At 52.9% G+C, this 19,364-nt stretch overlaps 7 protein-coding genes across 7 annotated transcripts; 4 read left to right on the top strand and 3 right to left on the bottom strand.

The window, feature by feature from the left end:
• Positions 1-394: 394 nt before the first annotated feature.
• PEX1 (Peroxisome biosynthesis protein pex1) lies at positions 395-4,086 on the top strand (the record flags this gene model as incomplete). The annotated part of the gene is made up of 2 exons (XM_053187415.2): positions 395-511; positions 568-4,086. The coding sequence occupies 2 exons, from the start codon at positions 395-397 to the stop codon at positions 4,084-4,086; spliced, it is 3,636 nt and encodes a 1,211-aa protein (XP_053054919.2).
• A 174-nt stretch (positions 4,087-4,260) lies between these two features.
• N0V96_002546 (uncharacterized protein) lies at positions 4,261-4,767 on the bottom strand (the record flags this gene model as incomplete). Its single annotated transcript, XM_053187416.2, has 1 exon — positions 4,261-4,767. One exon carries the CDS (start codon positions 4,765-4,767, stop codon positions 4,261-4,263), a length of 507 nt encoding a protein of 168 aa, XP_053054920.2.
• A 1,059-nt stretch (positions 4,768-5,826) lies between these two features.
• N0V96_002545 (uncharacterized protein) lies at positions 5,827-6,443 on the top strand (the record flags this gene model as incomplete). Its single annotated transcript, XM_065756550.1, has 2 exons — positions 5,827-5,833; positions 6,082-6,443. 2 exons carry the CDS (start codon positions 5,827-5,829, stop codon positions 6,441-6,443), a joined length of 369 nt encoding a protein of 122 aa, XP_065614919.1.
• A 2,166-nt stretch (positions 6,444-8,609) lies between these two features.
• N0V96_002544 (uncharacterized protein) lies at positions 8,610-11,046 on the bottom strand (the record flags this gene model as incomplete). Its single annotated transcript, XM_053187417.2, has 2 exons — positions 8,610-10,823; positions 10,906-11,046. The coding sequence occupies 2 exons, from the start codon at positions 11,044-11,046 to the stop codon at positions 8,610-8,612; spliced, it is 2,355 nt and encodes a 784-aa protein (XP_053054921.2).
• A 1,498-nt stretch (positions 11,047-12,544) lies between these two features.
• Positions 12,545-13,727, top strand: RPC40 (DNA-directed RNA polymerase core subunit rpc40; the record flags this gene model as incomplete). Its single annotated transcript, XM_053187418.1, has 2 exons — positions 12,545-12,592; positions 12,657-13,727. The coding sequence occupies 2 exons, from the start codon at positions 12,545-12,547 to the stop codon at positions 13,725-13,727; spliced, it is 1,119 nt and encodes a 372-aa protein (XP_053054922.1).
• A 235-nt stretch (positions 13,728-13,962) lies between these two features.
• Positions 13,963-15,504, bottom strand: uba3 (NEDD8 activating enzyme; the record flags this gene model as incomplete). The annotated part of the gene is made up of 4 exons (XM_065756549.1): positions 13,963-15,035; positions 15,089-15,168; positions 15,280-15,381; positions 15,446-15,504. 4 exons carry the CDS (start codon positions 15,502-15,504, stop codon positions 13,963-13,965), a joined length of 1,314 nt encoding a protein of 437 aa, XP_065614918.1.
• A 543-nt stretch (positions 15,505-16,047) lies between these two features.
• On the top strand, positions 16,048-19,140 carry TEL2 (telomere binding protein; the record flags this gene model as incomplete). The annotated part of the gene is made up of 3 exons (XM_053187420.2): positions 16,048-16,855; positions 16,963-17,397; positions 17,450-19,140. 3 exons carry the CDS (start codon positions 16,048-16,050, stop codon positions 19,138-19,140), a joined length of 2,934 nt encoding a protein of 977 aa, XP_053054924.2.
• Positions 19,141-19,364: the final 224 nt, after the last annotated feature.

The raw sequence follows: 19,364 nt of genomic DNA, 5'->3' as shown, positions 1-19,364 counted from the left end.
AAGGGGGACGCGTTGAGCCACAGGGTTTAATTGATTTGTAGCCACACATTACAGGTACCTGACTGTTGTACTTTTAGCTGCTTCCTGAGGCGCAAGCTGAGGTGTGTGAGGATGCACCTGCCCTGCATTGATCCCAAAGTACGTACCGCCTGCAGCTACCCGTGTTCGGACCCAATGGGTGTGGAGGTGGCTTTCCCATGCCGGGAATGCCTCGGCGTCGGCACATGCCAGGGTCACTTTCGGCTGAACTCCCACCTCCAGCTCCGACAGCTCCAGCTCCGGTGACTCTCCGCAATAATATCCGTAGTCATTGCCTAGTGCTCTCGTCGTAGAGTCTGTCGCTCTCTTCCTCTGCCTCTTCATATGGACCTCTAGACACTCAATTGCAGCAGTCATGTCTTCCCGGCGCAATGCGCAATCGACTCCGGCGGAGATCTCCCTCGCCCACCTCAAGAACTGTCTTGTCAATCTCCCCGCATCGCTGGTCTCACTCCTCGTGAACGTTAATACAGTAGGTCTCTAGCCACTTGTTGTCAATAGCTCTTTTTCTGATAGAATCTTCCACAGCCCGCACAAAATGTCGTTGTCGAACTCAGTTACCGGCCCTCCGCGGGCGCCTCCGGGTCCGGCGCATCACAACAAAGATCCGTCTTCGTCGGGTGGACGGGTATGCCGAGTAAGCGCAAGGTTGCACCCATAGTCGGACGCGACGGCATCAATGGTGGTAGAGGGGGCGCTTCAGGGCGCGACCAGGAAATGGCGCAGGTCGAAATCGACGCGACATTGGCCAACACCCTGGGCCTTACCGACGGACAAAAGGTGACGGCTTCAATACACGTCGATCCGCCCGTTGCGCACACAATCAACATCGAGCCGCTCACTCCGGAAGACTGGGAAATGATTGAGCTGCATGCGACCTTCCTCGAACTCAACCTCCTCTCTCAAGTACGAGCATTGCCGAACCCCGCGTTTACTTCTAGCTCCGGCTCATTAGTCGCTCCTCACGCCTTGACCCTACACCTCTCGCCAACGTCAACAGCAAACGTCAAAGTGGTCGCTCTTGATCCCGCCCCAGGCGCCGAAGTCCCTTTTGTCAAAATATCCCCCGACGCTGAAGTCATTGTTGCGCCAAAGGTCCGGGCCAAGACAGCACACTCCCTGGGAGAGAATCGTAGTGTGGCAAGCACCTCCAAGTCCAAACGCAGCGGCGCAAGTACAGTCCGGCGGCGTAGTGCGCGAGAAGATCGCAAGCCTGCCCTCTGTCTGCGCGGCATCGCCCACTCGGCTTGCCGGGATTGGTTCGACGAGGACCTGACCACCCAAGATTTCAGCGTTTGGGTAGACCGCGACATTCTGTACACTAAAGACTTCCGAGGTGTGAACTACGTTTCGGTCAACATTCTGCGACCAACACCACAAGCAAGTTCCACCCAGAAACCACAAGATGCCGAACAGTCAGCAAGCACATCGAAAGTAGCCACAAAGGTTGTCGCACATCTACGTGCTTGGGATGATCCACCTGACAGCAAGACCATTGCCCTCTCTCCGGCATTATGTGCAACATTGGGTTTTACAGACTTCGTTGGAGGGATTGTTAAGATCGAGCCGGCGCCGCAACAATGGCCGCTGGATGCTGTTACAAAGCTTATAGTCCAACCGTTTGCCGCTTCCAAAAAGTCTTCAGATGGCTTGAAGTTCGGCGGCGAGTCCAAGGCCGGTAAAGAGGAGGCGGCTAAGCAATTCAGGCATTTGTACGCCCGCAAAGACGTCGCCCCTCTCATCACTGGACCTTTGACAGATGGATCAGTAATTGGTCTTTTCGAGGGCCTTGAGGCTCCTCAGGGATGGGAAGGAGGAGTAATCAAATTCGATCCGCCAGCCATTAACAGTGATCCGCTCAGATCATCAACGAGATGGGTCTTAGGCCTAAGCGAGAAAATTCCCGTCGATATTCGAGACCCGGTTCCTCGACCGTCGTGGATGAACGACGATAGCATCGCCGAGCTACAGCCTTCCTATGACGGACAGCTAGTGGGCATTGATAAGCTCCTTCAAGACCTTCGAAGCCACCTTTCACACCTTTCCTCGACTCTCCTAACTGGTGCTATGGGTTCTGGCAAGACCGCAGTTGCCAGGTCTCTAGCGCAGGAACTTGGAAGAGATCTTTTATTCCATACGACTTACTTCCCATGCCGGAAGCTCGTTAATGACGAGACTCGAATTGCTACCATCAAGGATACCTTGACCCAAGTGTTTATGTCAGCCAGCTGGGGTGCTAGGCTTGGGGGCAAGGCACTCGTAGTTTTAGACGACCTCGACAAGCTGTGCCCCGTGGAAACCGAATTGCAAGTCGGCAATGACAACGGACGAAGCCGCCAGATTAGCGAAATCATTGGTTCCATGGTACGCCAGTACTGCAACGTGGACAGTGGAGTGGTCCTTCTGGCTGTTGCGGAGGGTAAGGATTCCTTGAACAGTGTCATCATTGGGGGCCATGTCGTCCGGGAGATTGTTGATTTGAAGGCGCCGAACAAGGAAGCGAGACGAAAGGTCATGGAAAGTATTGTCAGGAGAGATGCCATATCCGCCGAGGACTTTCCACGGGCACCACAGAATGGTAGCCGTCCACCCACAGCCGACGGAAGCGCTGGAGGGGAGGATAGCGCATGGATGGATGCTGGCAGCCAAGGCAGCCGCGAGAACCAGAATGGCACCAGTGGAGGATTCGTCATCAGCCCTGACTTGGATTTCTTGGATGTTGCTGGTCTCATTGATGGCTACATGCCAGGAGACATCACCCTACTCGTGGCGAGAGCACGGAACGAAGCCATCATCCGGTCTGTCAATGATACGGACAGCGAGGGAGGTGCAGTACATCTGAGTCGCGTCGACTTTGACAATGCTCTCAAGGGGTTCACGCCTGCCTCGCTGAGGAATGTCTCTCTGCAACACTCAACCACCACATTCAGCTCCATTGGTGGTTTGCAAGAAACTCGTAAGGTTCTCCTGGAGACTTTGCAATATCCAACAAAGTACGCACCGATCTTCGAGCAGTGTCCCCTACGATTGCGGTCCGGCCTGCTGTTGTATGGATACCCAGGTTGTGGCAAGACGTTGCTTGCAAGCGCCGTTGCTGGAGAATGCGGCCTGAACTTCATCAGCGTCAAAGGACCTGAGATTCTCAACAAGTATATCGGAGCATCTGAAAAGAGTGTTCGCGATCTCTTTGAACGCGCATCGGCTGCGAAGCCATGCGTCTTGTTCTTTGACGAGTTTGACTCTATAGCCCCCAAGCGTGGCCACGACTCTACTGGTGTGACAGACAGAGTAGTGAACCAGCTTCTTACGCAGATGGACGGAGCGGAAGGTCTTTCCGGTGTCTACGTGCTGGCAGCAACATCCAGGCCAGACTTGATCGACCCTGCTCTTCTTCGTCCGGGACGTCTGGATAAATCTTTGCTCTGCGACATGCCGCTGCTAGAAGACAGAGTCGACATTCTAAAGTCACTCTCCAGCAAGGTCAAGCTCGGCGAGGAATTGACAGAGTCCGACGACGCGTGGACTGATCTCGCGCGGAGAACCGAAGGCTTTTCCGGTGCTGACCTCCAGGCTCTCGTGTCCAACTCGCAGCTAGAGGCGATCCACGATGTTCTAGACGATGTCAGCCATGCTCCAACAACGAACGGCAAGGTCAATGGCAAGTCGTCTTCCCAAGGCTCTGTCCCCAGCTTCGTGCAGTTCCGTTACGGCCAAGACGCTACACCTACCGCGAAGCCGATCAGCCGGCAGCAAGAGCTCGTTGAGAACGCCGCAATCCTCGCCAAATTGGAGAGCATCAAACTTGCCCGCAAGAGGGTCAAGCAATCTCAACGCCCAGAAGGGGATGGCAAGCCGGTCAACGACAAGGAGGTCGTGGTTAAGCTGGAGCACTTAATGAAGGCCCTGGAAAACACCAGATCGAGTATCAGCACGCAGGAGCGGGCCAGACTGCAGAGAATCTACAGAGAGTTTGTCGTTGGTCGAAGTGGTGAGATGAAGGACGGCCAGGGAAGCATGGAAATTGGTGGGCGAAGCAGTTTGATGTGAGATCTCAGGAAAGCCACATTACCGTACGATCCAAAGTACACCTCTCAAAACCAGATACTGTTCACATATGAATCTATCCGTGCTACATGTCCACGTCTGCCGTCTACTTGCTCCGGCTCATTACTTACGGACATTTCGTCTTTCTGACCACTCGCTCTTTTTTGAGAAAAAAAATCATGCCGTCTTCCCTTGCAGAATCTTCTTATGAAAATCCTTCCAATTCGTCTCACACTGCGACTTGACAACCCCAGCCAAAAGCCTCGAGCACCGAATCTCAACAACCTCCTCGAGCTCCAACGCCCCCTCCCCCTCGGCGCCCTCGGCATCCTTTACGCGCCAGCGCGTCTCGAGCAGTACGCTGAGAGGGCAGCTCGTGCGGACGAAGCTGCCGTCTTTCGTAAACGTAAAGTCGTAGTCGCTGACGGCGTCGCCGCTCCAGATGGCCTTGGGGAGCATCGAGGGCACGCTGTCGGTGACGGAGAAGCACTGTGTCGCGGCGATGGGGTCAATGTCCTTTGGCACGGTGGGCGGGATGGCGGGCGTGCGGGCCGTGTAGTCCTTCATGTTGGGGTCGCATTTGATGTGATGCTCTGCGTCGTGGATGAGGGCCAGGGCGTCTTCGCGGGAGAGGGTGGATGGGATGGGGGAGGTGTGTGTTACGGTTACTGTGGTGTTCAGCATTTTTGCGAGGTGTTGTGTGTGATGATGGAGTCCTTGATGTCGTGAGTCCAGGGTATGAAATGAGTTTATAGTCTACAATGTCTTGAGAAATATGTTTAGCGATGAAGACGATGAAATGAAATTGAAGTCTGAATACGAGGTTAAGATGTGTAGTGTGAGAAAGAAGCCCGCAGCTGAAATGAGAAAGTATATGCCCCAAACAAAGAAACTCAAATTTCGAAGACGATGATGCCGCCCTCCCGAGCTTGCCCTTATGCGTCAAATCGAGAGGCCGCTATCTAGGAGCTGCATGTGATACAGTCGATGTATCAGACGAAGCCTACCCTTTGCGTCCCACGGACCCGAATACGGGCCTTTGGAGAACACATGCCCACTGCATGATGGAGTGTTCTCTTTACTTAATCCAGTTCTTTCTTGTTTCCCCCATTGTTTGTTTTTTTCCGGGCCAGTCATGGAGCCAGCGCCCATTTAAGATGGTTCCCCGCAGACCCGGGGGATCCGGAATCGGTGAGCCAGGACAAAGGATTATGAGCCCAGCGACTCGCATGGGAGAAGCTTAATCCAACCTCAGTGGAATGCCATTCCCATATTCTATGTGTACAGGAATACAGCCGGCCCTCAAGGGACGCCAATGGTTGTGACTACGGCCGGGTGCTTTTCCAAGTGTATTGGGCGTTATGGGTCTCGGCGGAGCTGCGTAAGATAGGTAGCCCTACGCGGGACGAACCAGTGGGTCTCGGACCCGGATGCGGATGCGGATACGGGAAGTGTAGTTGATTTCTTCATTGAGCGAACTCCGGCATACTATTTCCATCGCCGTGATATGAATGTCGATGGGCCCTTCTGTATGATTGTGTCGTGTCATCTTCTCTTGTCTTTCCAGATGTCTGAAATGACGAGATGAATAAGGCTTTCGTGCCCTTTGTCAGGCCTCACGATTGGACCGCGGCTTGGTTGGCCTCCTGCAGAATCTTGGGAAAAGGGAGGGATGCAACTGTTGCTGATTCGCTTGTGTCATATCAGAACACCTCATCTCATACATCTTGGTATGCAGCATACATGGCCCGTAAGTTGCTGAGGTGACTTGCTGCACACGCTGCGTTCCGTTCTAGATTACTACACAATTGCTCGCTCATACAAGAAGCCTTGGGCTCCCACCCTGCGCGCAAGGCTCGTCATCATGGATATCACAATATCAACACTTTTGACTCACAATGTACTCGTCAAATACTGGTCATTCAAGCTGTTTCCCATGTGCCCCTCCAACTATTCCAGGCCGAAGACTCTAAGCCACGATGAGTAGGCCCAGTGAAGGTGACGCTGCGGCGGTTGCTTGCGCCGAGAACATATCACTATTGCATCTTTTAAGCAAGCGTCAGCACGAGCCCCAGCACAACCCTCCATTGTTGAACCCCATTGAAGAAAAGGGGAGAACGCTCCATTTCAGCAGAGAGCGGAGTCTATGCGGCGCCTTCGCGTTCCTGTCCAGCATCGATGGAAATCCGGACTTCGTTCCCGCTGTCTACATTGAAGAACGAACCGAGCAGCGACGTTTGGAAATTGTGGTTGCCGTAAACAAAAAGAGCCCGCACGATGGTGAGGAAATCTTGCTGGAGATCAAGCGCGGATTCGAACAGATTTTTCTGCAGTTGAAGGGTCTTGACGGCAAGTATTGACGTTGTCTTTCTCATGTACTGGGATATCATGAACTTACTCGATGCTACATAGATCCCAAGCATCCAAGATCCGAGATTGAGGTTGGGGTCTTCGATGAGGTTGTAAGGATGTGCTACAAGCGGATTCTCAAACGCATTCGCGAAGAACCAACAGCACGAGTTGGGAGATTGCAAGGACGACCAACGAAAAAACGACAGTCGATTGACACGTTGCTCGAAACGCTCAACATATACTTTACTCAGCCGGGTAACAGCACAGTACAGTCACAGAATCTCTTGGCTAGAGCTCGCGACATAAGAAAGTCAGTCGGAAGATGGAGAAAATACCAAAACCCATCTATGCTGAAGTGCTTGGTGGAAGACATGTTTCAGCTTTCACGAGTCGACCACTTTGAAAAGCTCGTCCACATGATCCCTCACACGGAAATGGACCCAGGCTCGAAAACGAGCCTATGTAATATGATCTCCAAGGTTTCGCGGTACAGAGAGGTCTCCCGGCATATTTACCGGACCGCAAAGAAGTACCCAATTGCTAGATACGCGGAAGTGGTGACGGTCAACCTCACGTGCTTCGCGCCAGGAGCTTACGAACGGAGAGCAGCGCGTGAAAGGTGTCCCGAACTCACCAAAGCTCTGGCGAGAAACGGAGTCAAGAAAGGCCCCGATCGAGTTCTCAGAGATGCCTGGTCACAAGAAAACCATCAGGACGTCAACGTTGCATTCGAGAGGCAGGCCAAGGATGTACTGAAGAATGCAAAGGTCCACGCCGAGGTTCAGCTGATATATCACTATCATCTCAAGAGCCGCCATTCAGACCTTCCGCCTAGAGTCATCCGATCCAGCAAAGACGCTTGCTACCTCTGTAATGCTTTCATTGAAGCGGAAAAGACATTTTACACTTCCCGTTGTCACGGGAGGCTATATCCGTCGTGGAAACTACCGCGAGTCGCCAGCCGCTCCGACCTTGCTCAGAGGTTTAGTGAGTTGCTGAAAGGCAGAATAATCAGCGCCTATGGTGATCTATCTCGCTTCAAGGCCAAATGTCCAAAGGCAGATCCAGCGGAAAGCACGATTTCGACGTTGAATTGGTCAGTATCGACAGAAGCAGAGGAGCCATCAGTACCGACCGCTCCAAGTGGCATAGATGTCGTCATTGTGAATACTGAGAATGAGACAAAAAACCAAGAAATACCTCAAGATATAGAAGCACAGAATGATTCTGTTGAAAATGAGGATATGATCCAAGAGGAGCCACAGGAAGGGGATAGGAACGGCCAACAGGAGTCAACACCAGGGGTGATCGTGCCCGACACTGAAGAAATTCCAAACAAAGCAAGCCAAACAGACGAACCAGTAGAGAGCAGTCTACATAATGAGAATGAAGAAGAAGAAGAAGAGAGAGAAAACCCGCAGGGCCAGCCCGCTGAAGACAGCAAAGCTACGACCGTAGTTGGCCAAGATGATGAAACTCAAACCACAGATGCCTCTCCGGGCCGGAAAAACGCCTCGCCGATCCAAGAAGACCACATTCCACGTATAAGTCCTGCGATTCGAATATCAGATAACACCAGGATTCAGTCTCAAAGTCCCGATCGGCGAAGTGAGCCCAGGAGAAAGCAACGTCCAATTCGGATCAGAACATCATACGCTGTTATCAGAAAGACATACTGTTCTGGGGAAGTATCCACCAAAAATTCGGTCTACAGCATTGAGGAGACAACAATCTACTCGAATAATGGCAAGATTGAAACCAGAAAGAGGACGTTTCCCCGAGCTGGGGAAGAAGACACGGTGTTGCGGGAGCGAATGCTTCCTGCCAGGATTAGGTTTATGATGAAAACCTTGGCCAATGTATGAACACGGTGACACCTCATCTTCTTACTTGCAATCTTCATTTGAGTTGAGACTATCTGCGTTGACCTGCGTTGAACGACTCAAGCAATCCTTAGTCAAGGACTCTCGACCTACACACTGAGCAAAGTTGAATTCCTAGAGAACAAAAGTCGGGCCATATCCACTCCCCCATTACCATGACCAAACGAGCTGCATATGAAGCAACAAAGGTTCTCAAAAAAAAAACCCCGAATCCAGTACGCATTCCCAATCCCTCCTATGACCAAATTTTCCGAATACTCCGACATGTTACAAGTGAGACGAGTTCAAGCCTTAGAAAGGGCGCAGGTGGTCCATGTGAACCTTGACAACCTTCTCGGTGGTGAACAGCGCCACGGCACCTTCAGGGCCGTCCTGCTGAGGCGCGACAGCCTTGGCCTTTCCCTTCGAGTTGACTCCGTTCTCAGAAAAGAACATGTCCGCGACAGGGGCCTGGCTGTCAGACTGGCGACCGAGGGCCACATTGGGGTGTTCAGCGACGCCAGAGATCTCGGAGGTGTCAAGGCCCATGAGACTCTGCTCGTGAATCCAGCCCTGAGAGTTCGGAATGATGAACTTCTGGTGAATCACCTGGATCTCCACCACGCCATGGTACTTCTGCTGCGCAATCCAGGCCTCAAGGTCGTAGAGCATGTAGTAGCGAGCCTGCTGCTGGATCATCGCATACATGGCATAGTCAAAGCCGTTGCGCCCATCCCAGAACAATGGATACATGCCGGTGCGAAGGAAGCGCAGTATGTGGGCAAAGAGATCCCCATCGTTGTCGAAGTGGAAAACGCCATCGCGGTACCAATCGCGGAAGTTGATGGAGAAGATATACTTGAACCAGGGGCTTCTCTCGAGGACATCCATAGAGCTGACGAAGCGACGACCACCAATCTCCAACTTGATCTGGCCTCTATAAAGAGGTGGCATGCGGAAACCAGCGGGGACAGAAGGCATGTCGGGGAAATCACGGCCGACAAAGTTCTGATTGGCACTCGCGGGCGAAGGCATAGTGCCTCGAGTGGTTCTAGTGAAAGGAGTGCGAGCAGGCGCAGCACCCGTGCCGAGGTTCACGCTGGTGCTGGATTCGCCATTGGAATGGAGGTTGTTGCCCACCTCGAAGTCGGTAATAGCGCGGGCTGCGGGAGTGTCGGAATACTGGCTTCCATCCGTAGATGTGGTGCTTCCAGCGATGCTCGCAGCATAGGGGTTAACTCGGGGGTCATTTGAGAGAATCTCGGGATACTGGCGAGACCAAAGCGGGTTGGTGTAGTAGCCGGGATCTCTCTGAGGCTGGAAGAGGGTGGGCTTGCCGTTCTTGACCCAGATCTTAGGCTCAGTACTCTTGTCCCAGACTGTAGGCGAGAGAATAGAATTCGAGGCCGCTTTCATGCCTCCAATACCAGGCTTGATGGTCTTGTCCGAATCATCCGAGCCTCCGCTCTCGTTGTCGCTATCGCCAGACTTGATGGAAGAGGCCGCGGCGAAGCGGACCTTCTTCTCACCTGAAGACTTGTCGGAGACGTAAGTCTTCAGTGCGCTGAGTAGAGGAGTAGCAGGAGGGGACACTGTAGCAGGATTGGAAGCCATAGCTTCGAGCTTTCTAGCAATCTCCTCGTCGGTGTCGGTAGTTTTGATCGCAGGACCGGGCTCTGTGGAAGAAGAGAGAGCGCAGTCATTCTTGATAGGAGAGTTGCCCTTGAGCTTGTTCTGACGTCCACTGTTTTGGATGGTAGAGCCAGTGTATGTAGACGATGGCAGCAAAGGAGCCTCCTGGTCATGGCGCTGGTTGTGCTGGGGAAGCTGAGTAGAAGAAGGCGCCTGAGCGCCGGGCTTCGCAACAGCACTGTTCTTCTTCTCCGTGGATGAATTGTAAGAAGACGCAGAGAGGAGCACAGCGTCAGCAGAGTCCCTGTCGACAATCTTGAAAGAGCTGGAAGCTCTCTTGTGGCGATGGATAGGCAACTTAGTCATGCGACTCGGAGACGGGTTCGAAATTGCTTCACCGATGGTCAGTGTAGTACAAGGCTTCACTTCGAGGGTCTTACCTTGGATCTGAGTCTTATTGGCGAAATCGATGGTGTCAATCTTGTCCGCCGAAGCCTCGGCGCCAGACTCATGCGCATCCTTGTCTTCGGTGGTCACAGAACGAGTCGTAACGATGGTGACGACAGAGTTGCGAGTACCATTCTCCTTGCGACTATTCTCGAGGGTAGCGGCAGAGTTCTGAAGATGATTGCCATTCTCATGTCGGTTGCTTGCGGTGGCCTTGGTAGGCGTAGCTTCCTCCTGAGGGGCGGTCTTGTCGTCAGCAGCATCGCCGACCTGCTCCGGGCTGTGGCCGAAAAGCGCAGAGAGGCGGCCTCTACGGCTTTTCTTGCGACCGGAAGAATCAGAGGAGGCAGTTTGCTTGCCAGGCAATTTTTTCTTCGACATCGTGGTTGCGAACGCGGGCTTGGGAGCTAGGTGAGGATTTCCGACCTTGACTGGGATGGAGCAAGTCTGCGAGGAGTCAAAATAGTGTACAAAAGAGGAAGAAGAAAAACAATAGGAAGGAAGGAAAGGTAATTTTGTTTCCACTGACCTCGAAAATCTCCCTCGAGTAACGCGGGTCCGACATTTGCTGCTGCTGGAACGCTGGAGCGGCAGAGTGAGGATGAACATCATCTGTCGGCGATGCGTCGCATCGCCAAGGCGACACACTGGTGCTTACATTCACCACCATCGCTGCTGGATTGGGCGGTGTCCGTAAGGTGAGTGTGAGAGAAAGCTTGTACAAGTATTCAATCCCAAATAAAGGAAGTAGTAATGCGGAATCGAGTGGTGGTGTCTGTGATGTCTGTGATGCCCACGACAATCGCAAAATAGCCTCGAATCTAAACAATAGTCAATGAAACCCTTTGATGATGGGCTGGATAAACGATGAGTCTCTGGTGAGTCTCATCTCTTACCTCGAAGAGGAAGATATGATTCATTTGTGTTAGGGACACAAATCTCAACGATAACGATGAGAAAACTACACCTGCGGATGAGAAGCTTGAGGCCGGCTTCGTATTTTCGGGAGGAAGAATGATAAGGCAACGAAATTGAACTGAGGTGCGATGAGGAGTGAGAAGTGAAGCAGGAAAATAGAAGAGCAGCAAGCTTTGCAGTAAAGATGTCTGCGGAAGGAGGGATGTTGTTGACGGGAGGAAGGTGCGGCAAGTCTAGGTCGCTCTTGCCTCCGAAACTTTACTTCCCTCAGCACCTGCCTTACCTTTGCTACACTTGCTCCTTCCCACCAGGCATTTCTCTGCTAGATAGGTATTTGACTAATAAGACGGAATAAAAGAGAAGACTCATTGTCCTCCTCCGGTGTGCTCTCCTAGCAGCCACCCACCCTAAGGTACCCAAGGCCAGATGCAGATGGTATGGTACCTACCTTATGTCGGTATTGCTTCTCAGTGTCGATATATCATCGGAGTACCGTCATCGTATTTATAGACTCACATGAACTCAAAACATGGTCCCAAAACCAACTTAAGAGGTGCTCGCCACACCATATAGCCAAGATTGGCCATGACAGTCGAGGAAACATATGCATTCAAGTTACCTTACTCCGTAGACACCATCAAAGTCACCTTCATTACTTAAGGTACCAACTCTGGCATTAGTCAAACGTCTAAGAAGAAGTTATGGTTCGTTCGGCACGCGTCTGCAGTTATTATTGTAAGTCTTCAGTGAATGCTTTCTTCGTTCGCGGTAGCCTCATGGCCTGCTCCTTGTGGATAACGACTAGCATGTTTACGCCTGGTGTTGGGGGAATTCTCAAGGAAAGAATCTAGCGACACCTGGATGTCGCTGACAAGAATAGAACATCGGGAAGATCTAAAACAATTACACGCAGAAAGTATCTCGACAGACACTCGAGCCGATAGATCAAGCATTGTGGTCTCTCGTGATCATGAACGACAGACTGGCCCGAGGAATTGAGTGAAGGTCTCACGAGTGCCAGATAGGTACTTCGTGCTGTCCGTTGTGACGTTCAGTGCCCCACATAGCTTCTCCAGATTTTTTTCTTCCAGAATACATTCGGAGTAGGGGGGTTGGCATTAACAATCCAGGGGGCGTGTACGTAAGCCGCGTAGTCTCGGTGTAGATAGAGGGGTCCTCCAAAAAATTATTTTGCCTTTCCATCGATCGCAACTTTTCGCAGTCGCAGTCCAGCCATACCACACACAACCATGGCGCCCTCCTCAACACCCAGTCAAGCCGAGCTGGACCGGCGGAGGGTAAGTCAATTCGAATCAATTCGTCCTCGAGGCGCTGTTTTCCCATACTGACGGCTTCTCACAGATAGTCGGTATCAACAAGGAAACTGTCACCGATGTGACTTCGACCGACTACCCGGGCACCTACGCCGGCGAGGACCACGCCTGGGACCTCGACCGTTTCGCCTCCAACTTCCGCGTCCAATTCCACCACAATGCCCAGCACGAAGCCTCCTTCTCCCTCATCGGCGTCGACGCCTCCATTGCAAACGCCTTCCGCCGTACCCTCATCGCCGAGATCCCCACCATCGCCATCGAGAACGTCTACATTGAGAACAATACCTCGGTGATCCAGGACGAGGTCCTCGCCCACCGCCTCGGCCTCATTCCCTTCACCGGAAACCCCGAGGGCCTGCACAAGTTCCTGAAGTGGTATCGCAAGCCCGAGCAGGGCGGCAAGGGCTCCTTCGACTACAACACCGTCCAGCTGCGCCTGCGCATCGAGTGCACCCGCAACCCGGACGCCGCCCCCGGCGAGACGGACCCGGCAAAGGCCTTCCACCACGCGAGCGTCTACGCAAAGGACATTGAGTTCGTTCCTACCGGCCGCCAGGTCGAGTTCTTCTCCGGCGAGGACGCCATCCGCCCCGTCAACCCCGACATCCTCATCGCCAAGCTGCGGCCCGGCCAGTGCATCGAGCTCGACATGCACATGCACAAGGGCATCGGCTCCGATCACGCCAAATTCTCCCCCGTCGCCACCGCCTCCTACCGCCTCATGCCTACCATCACCATCACGCGGCCAATCCTTGGCCAGGACGCGGACAAGTTTGCTAAGTGCTTCCCCCAAGGCGTCATTGGCTTCGAAAAGGTCACAAAGAAGGAGGCCGCCGTTGCCGGCAGCGGATACGAGGGTCACGAGGGCGAGAAGAAGGCCGTAGTCAAGGACGCCATGAGGGATACAGTCAGTCGTGAGTGCTTGCGCCACCCCGAATTCGAGGGCAAGGTCAAGTTGGGCCGGGTGCGTGATCACTTCATCTTCTCTATTGAGAGCACAGGACAGTGGGACAGCGACGAATTGTTTTTGGAGTCGGTTAAGCAGTTCAAGACGAGGTGTATCCGTCTTGAGCAGCAGGTCATCAACATGGTTAGATGAAGCATCACTGCACATGTACCATACTTATAGATATCCCGTGTTTCTGGTTTTGCAAGGGCTGGCTGGCAATGGAAAGAAAGAAAAAAGTTCATAATGACACTTGGTTTTATTTTCTAGATTCGTCTAGTTGCTTCTTTTGGTGCGAGTACACCTGATATGCCATGCCTTTTGACATTCCCAAAGACACCGTCCATGCTATTATCATCATCATCCCACGTAAATGCTGAGTGTCTACCTATGCGGCCTTCTTGAACCGCAGGTAGAAGTTGAATTCCAGAGGAAAAGCAGGGTCCGTGACAATAACATTTTGTCCATCTTCTAGCTCGAGCTCCTTGATGGTCTTTTCGAGGTTGGCCCGTGTTTTCTCCTCCAGGCTGGGCGGAAACTGCATGTACAGGGTCTTGTTGGCGGCTCTGAATGAAGGCTTCTTCAATTGTGCCTCGGGACGGATGGCAAATGAGTCCACCAGGTTTTGGAGTGTGCTGTCGGGGTCGACCTCGAGCGGCCGTGATTCTTGTCCACAGACGGGGCAGTCGTCTTTCTTCTCGTGCTTGAAGGTGTAAGTGTAGATGCTGTCATTTCCAGAATACATCATGTAGTTTTCCTCCATTCCAAGCGTTGGCGCGGCCGAGCTGGCGAGCTTGAAGGCTTCATTGCAGCATGCTGCCGCAATGATGGCGTTCGTGGATGCGATGGCGGGAATGATGTTCTTGATAACTCCCTGGGTCAGGGCGTACGTGACGCCTGTAATATTGAACTCTTGGGCACGTGTAAGTGCCTTTTGGTACAGCCAAGACACATGAGTAGTGTCGTCCTTGTCCAGTTTTGGAAATGGCTTCTCCTGGTCCCAAGCAATGACGTGTGCCCACTCAATGCAGTGCTCTGGTTGCCGGGGGATTGAAGCGATTGTACAGAGAGGAACAGCGGCTCTGGGTGCGTGCATGTCCAGTTGGCATTCGATACAAGATGTGATCGAAGGTACGATGACTCGAGCCTGGCCCTTGAATCCTTCTGTACCTCCATCTATCATGGGAATCAATGAATCCGGATCCTCGCCTTCTTCGGCAATCTGTACGAGGGTTGCGTTGATCCACCTGCGGGCCTCAATGCTGTCCAATCCACATATGACGAACTGGAATTGTTTGTAGAAGTCTTGACCAAAATCTTGAATGGCGCAGTTATGGGCTGTAATGTTGACACCCTTGACACGACGCATGACGAACTGAGCCGCGACTTCAGCCTTGTATTTGCCGACGTCGGACTTTCTGAAGAGGAATTGCCGGTTTAGGTTCGAGATGTCGATAGTATCTAGCCAAGCAAATGTCAGATCTTGAGTAGAGCGGCGGGAGAGTACGGCTTACCCATGTCAATGACATGAATATCCTTGAACTTTGACATGGCTAAGTTCTTTAATATCTCACATCCAAGACCTCCGGCGCCACTTGTATAATGTCAGTCGCAAGATATCGTGTTCGAAGAGGGGATCACCAACATTACCCTACATAATGTGTCAGTAGGCAGCATCGACTTATTGGATCATGCAATATCATACAAGACCTTGATCTTGTCAAACTGTTCAAAAGCCTCCTCTGTTCCGGCCACATCAGGGTCGCTGAAGGGTCCTGGGGTCTTGCGAATATTGTCGAGGTAGGTCCTGTACCATGCTGTAGTCAGCGATTGAATGCGACAACTGACGGGTTGTAGTATGAGAGGCGAACCATCTCTTTGCCTCATCGACCTGATGTGTCGCTACCGGCAAAGGTGCTTCGGTAGCCATTGTGAGGAGCGTTCAACTTGGAATGATTTGTAGGTGATGTTCGTGGCGATCACTTTGTTGCTTGTCCCTTAGGTTCTCAATCCTGGTGAGCTTCGGGAGGTGGAGGGGCCGACGTGACGATATATAGGGCCAAGTGGGCCTATGTCCGTGCCTGATAAGGCTTATCGACAGGCTTATTATCGATAAGGTAACATACCTTAATGGAAATCATACCCATCCACGCCATCTTACCTAAGGTAGGCCTTGGTGCCTTCTACGGGGGTGTCTACAGCACAGTGGGGTGTGGGAAGACGACCCCAACGGTCCTTCACTCTTTGGGCTTGGGTTTCTGTCCATTCATGGAGGCAGTTGCGGACATATTATTCCTAACGAACAGAACTCGCATCTGATATTGCAATCACAACTCAGAGCAATCAGCGAAAGTTAGTTCGACACTAGTCTGGATTCTCGACCTTTGAGGTGACAGCTTGAGAAAGCCCTTTCCGTTTTCTCACTGCACCATGCAAGGACCATAGTGCACCACCAGAAAAGGGATTATCAAGCATGGACGGCTTCTTTACCCCGGTCAGCACTACCTACCTCAAGGCAAGGCCAGACGAACCCTTTTTGGAAGAATCAGCCACAAGCAACAAGCCTCAATCGTCGAAACCCGCTGCTATCGAAACTCTCTCTGTAGAGAATGCTCTAGAGACTCTAAAGAATCAGCCAGATTATGACAATCTGATTGGGGTCCTCAAGTCCCTCACTGATGGCAGTGTTGCTGCAACAGGATTCAGGCTTGCCACGCCTAGTCCCGAGGCTGCGCAAATTATTCAGTGTCTCGTCTCGGAGATTGTTTCCAACTACTGGCCTTTGCTCAAAGAAGATGCTTCCGGAGGATCTGGTATACACGATGTCGATAGCCCAAAAGACGTCGAGTTGCTGCTCAGGTGCTTGAGAAGTGTTACGGGTCTCAATGCCATCATCACCCGTATGAAGGCCTTGATCCAAGAGTCCAAGTCGAGCGCCAAGGATGTGAAACGTCCAGATCTAAGCCTAAACCTGAACGTGCTACTCGAGGTCAGCTCAGCAGTATTGGGTGGGGACGACTATCTTGCTGCACTATGGGCGTCGAGCAGCGCTGGGCTGGAGTCTGCGGCGAGAAGACGACCGATGGCGAATGAGTTCATGGCACTGGTAGCCGGTGGACGACTCATTTCAGTTGCAGCCGAGGCAGATGCCATTGCCAACCCGGACAAAATCAACAAGAATCAACTTTGGATCGCAGACGGTCAACAATACAGCAGGTGGCTGGGACGAAGTGTCGGGGCGTGGGCGAAGGGTGATAACTCGTCTGACGATGTGAAGCTATGTTCAGAGGTTTTTATACGATCACTTCGCCTGGGTTATTCTGGCAAGTCCACCATCCTCTGCGCCACGCCTTCGGTAGCTCGAGTAATGACACTAACAATTTTGTAGATGCCCTGATGAAGCAGTTCATCAACGAACTTCTGTTAGGCCCCGAGGAAAGCCGAAACGCCTTCTTCAAGCTCTTTGGTCAATTCTCTCAACTCGAGCAGAAGCGGGTAATCTTTGCTGTTCTCAAGCACTTGTCGGAGACGTTTCTCAATAAGCTGGGCGATGTCGAACCTATGAAGTCGAACTCGGCTGTATCCGCTGCGACTGGCATCATCGAGATGATACTCTCCAACGAAGAAAGCCGAAAGGCACATTTGATCTCTTGGTTGACCAGCTCAACTGGTGCCGGCCTGGGAGATAGCATAGGTATCAGGCGCGCAGCCATAGCGGCGCTTGCACAAGACAGAGAATGCGTCACTCAGGTATTTGAGAAGAGCCTTCACCAGTTCGGCGATCAGCTATATATTAAGCACTCTCCCATCATGCAGCAGCAAGGTTCGACTTTCTCACCTCTGTCACTCTCTAACACTTACTGACTATGACGAAGCTCATGCACAAGTTCTTCTACTAAGCGCTAGTTATGTCAACAAGCTCTCACCCCTCAAGCTTAAGATGCTCATGCGATCTCCAAGCTACCTCAACACCGTGTCCAACCGGATCGGCGCCTCGCAAGAGAGGGCTAGGTTCTTGGGTATGGCAGTGGGCGAGGCCCTCTCAAGTCTCATCGACGGTGGTGACAAGAAACTGGACTTCAAAATGGAGGAAATGGCAACAGACGAGGCCCAATTCTACAAAGATCTCGTCAAAACGCTGGATAGTGCAGGACCTATCGATCCATTGATAATCACCCCCGAGGTGGAGCAGAAGAGACAGACGCAATCACCAGTACCCTCCCGCCGAAAGCCAGCACCAAAACCCAAGCAAACACCCGCGCCCTCAAAGTTCATCATACAAGAAGTCTCAGACTCCGAAAGCGAGGACGAGGATCTCATACCCTACGCTAAGCCCACCGACGATGCAGAAGACTCAGACGAAGATGCCACGCTCGTCCGCCGCGACAAGCCAAAAGCCCCAGTCTACGTCCGCGATCTCATAACCTACCTCCGCGACACTGACAACTACGACAAGCAGAAACTGGCCCTTACCACGGCCCCATCCCTGATCCGCCGCAAAGCGAACTTTGGCACAGAGGTCTCCTCCCACGCAGATGAGCTCGCCACGCTTCTCGTCGGCCTCCAAGACAAGTTCGAGATTGAGAACTTCAATGACCTGCGTCTTCAGGGCATGATAGCCATCGTCGCAGCACAGCCGCAGAAAATGGGCCAGTGGTTCGCAAAGACCTTCTTCGACGGTGACTACTCCATCTCCCAGCGCGCCGCGGTCCTCATCGTCCTCGGCCTCAGCGCCCGCGAGCTCGCCGGCTTTGACACCTCGGAATACGCCGCCGCCGCCTCGTTCCCCTCCAAACGCCTCCCGGAGAAGATGGAAGCGCTCTACCTCGACCCGTCCACCGCCCAAGCCCGGCTCGCCTCCTCATCGAACCTCAAGGCCATCCCCGCCAACGCACTCGACACCATCGCCGACTCTTTGACATCCTCCTTCCTCGCCCCCATAGCTGCTAACGCAGCAGACGCAACAACAGGACCAGACATCCTCAAGCTTTCGACCTTCACGTCCCGCCTGCCCTCAAAGTCCACCAAGAAACCCGGCATCCGCTCCATCCCCAACACGACGGCCTCCCTGCTCGCCACCTCCTTCTTCTTCCCTTTGACGGCCCGCTTCCAACACGCCCTGCGCTCTCACTCGGCCCGCTCCGGCATCTTCATCCAGCCGTACCTCCTCTCCCTCTACCTAAAGACCCTGGCAGTCCTCGTCCACGCCGCGGGACCCGCGACGCTGGCCCTCCCGCAGATGACGGCCGAGCTCTGGGATCTTCTGTTAGGTATCCGCGCCCACGTCAACGGCGATGTGCCCGCAACCCACGCGCTACTGGTGGCGCTGGCGGCTATGCTCGAAGTCAATGAGGCGTCTGATATGCGGCGCTTGTGCGAGGCGCATCCACGCGAGGTTAACGAGACGCAGGAGTGGGTCAGCGGTATCTTCAACGGCACGCGCGGCGAAGATGGCGGGGAGGAGAATAACGTGAAGATGCTCTCTGCCGCGGTGCTGATCAAACTGCAGGAGGCGACGGAGAAGTATCGGGCCCTGCTGCTGGGCGATATGATAGGTTTCTCATAGGGTCGGTACGATGGAGCAGGGAGGATAACTCTCAAAAGGAGTGGATGTCATTGTAAATAACGATATCTGGCAGGGGCCTTTTTGCTCGAAACAAACATTGCCCATGCCAACCTAGCATCCAACTTAGAGTAGTCATACATGTCCCTCGTCAACAATCCATACCCCTCCAACGCCGATGCTCCGTGAATACATAAGCAGGTCCTTTCCGTATTTTCATACTGCTT

Source organism: Colletotrichum fioriniae, assembly GCF_027942845.1.
Source record: "Colletotrichum fioriniae strain IMI 355084 chromosome Unknown scaffold_2, whole genome shotgun sequence".
Classification (NCBI taxonomy): Eukaryota; Fungi; Ascomycota; class Sordariomycetes; order Glomerellales; family Glomerellaceae; genus Colletotrichum; species Colletotrichum fioriniae.
This window is presented reverse-complemented; position numbering and strand designations above follow the sequence as displayed.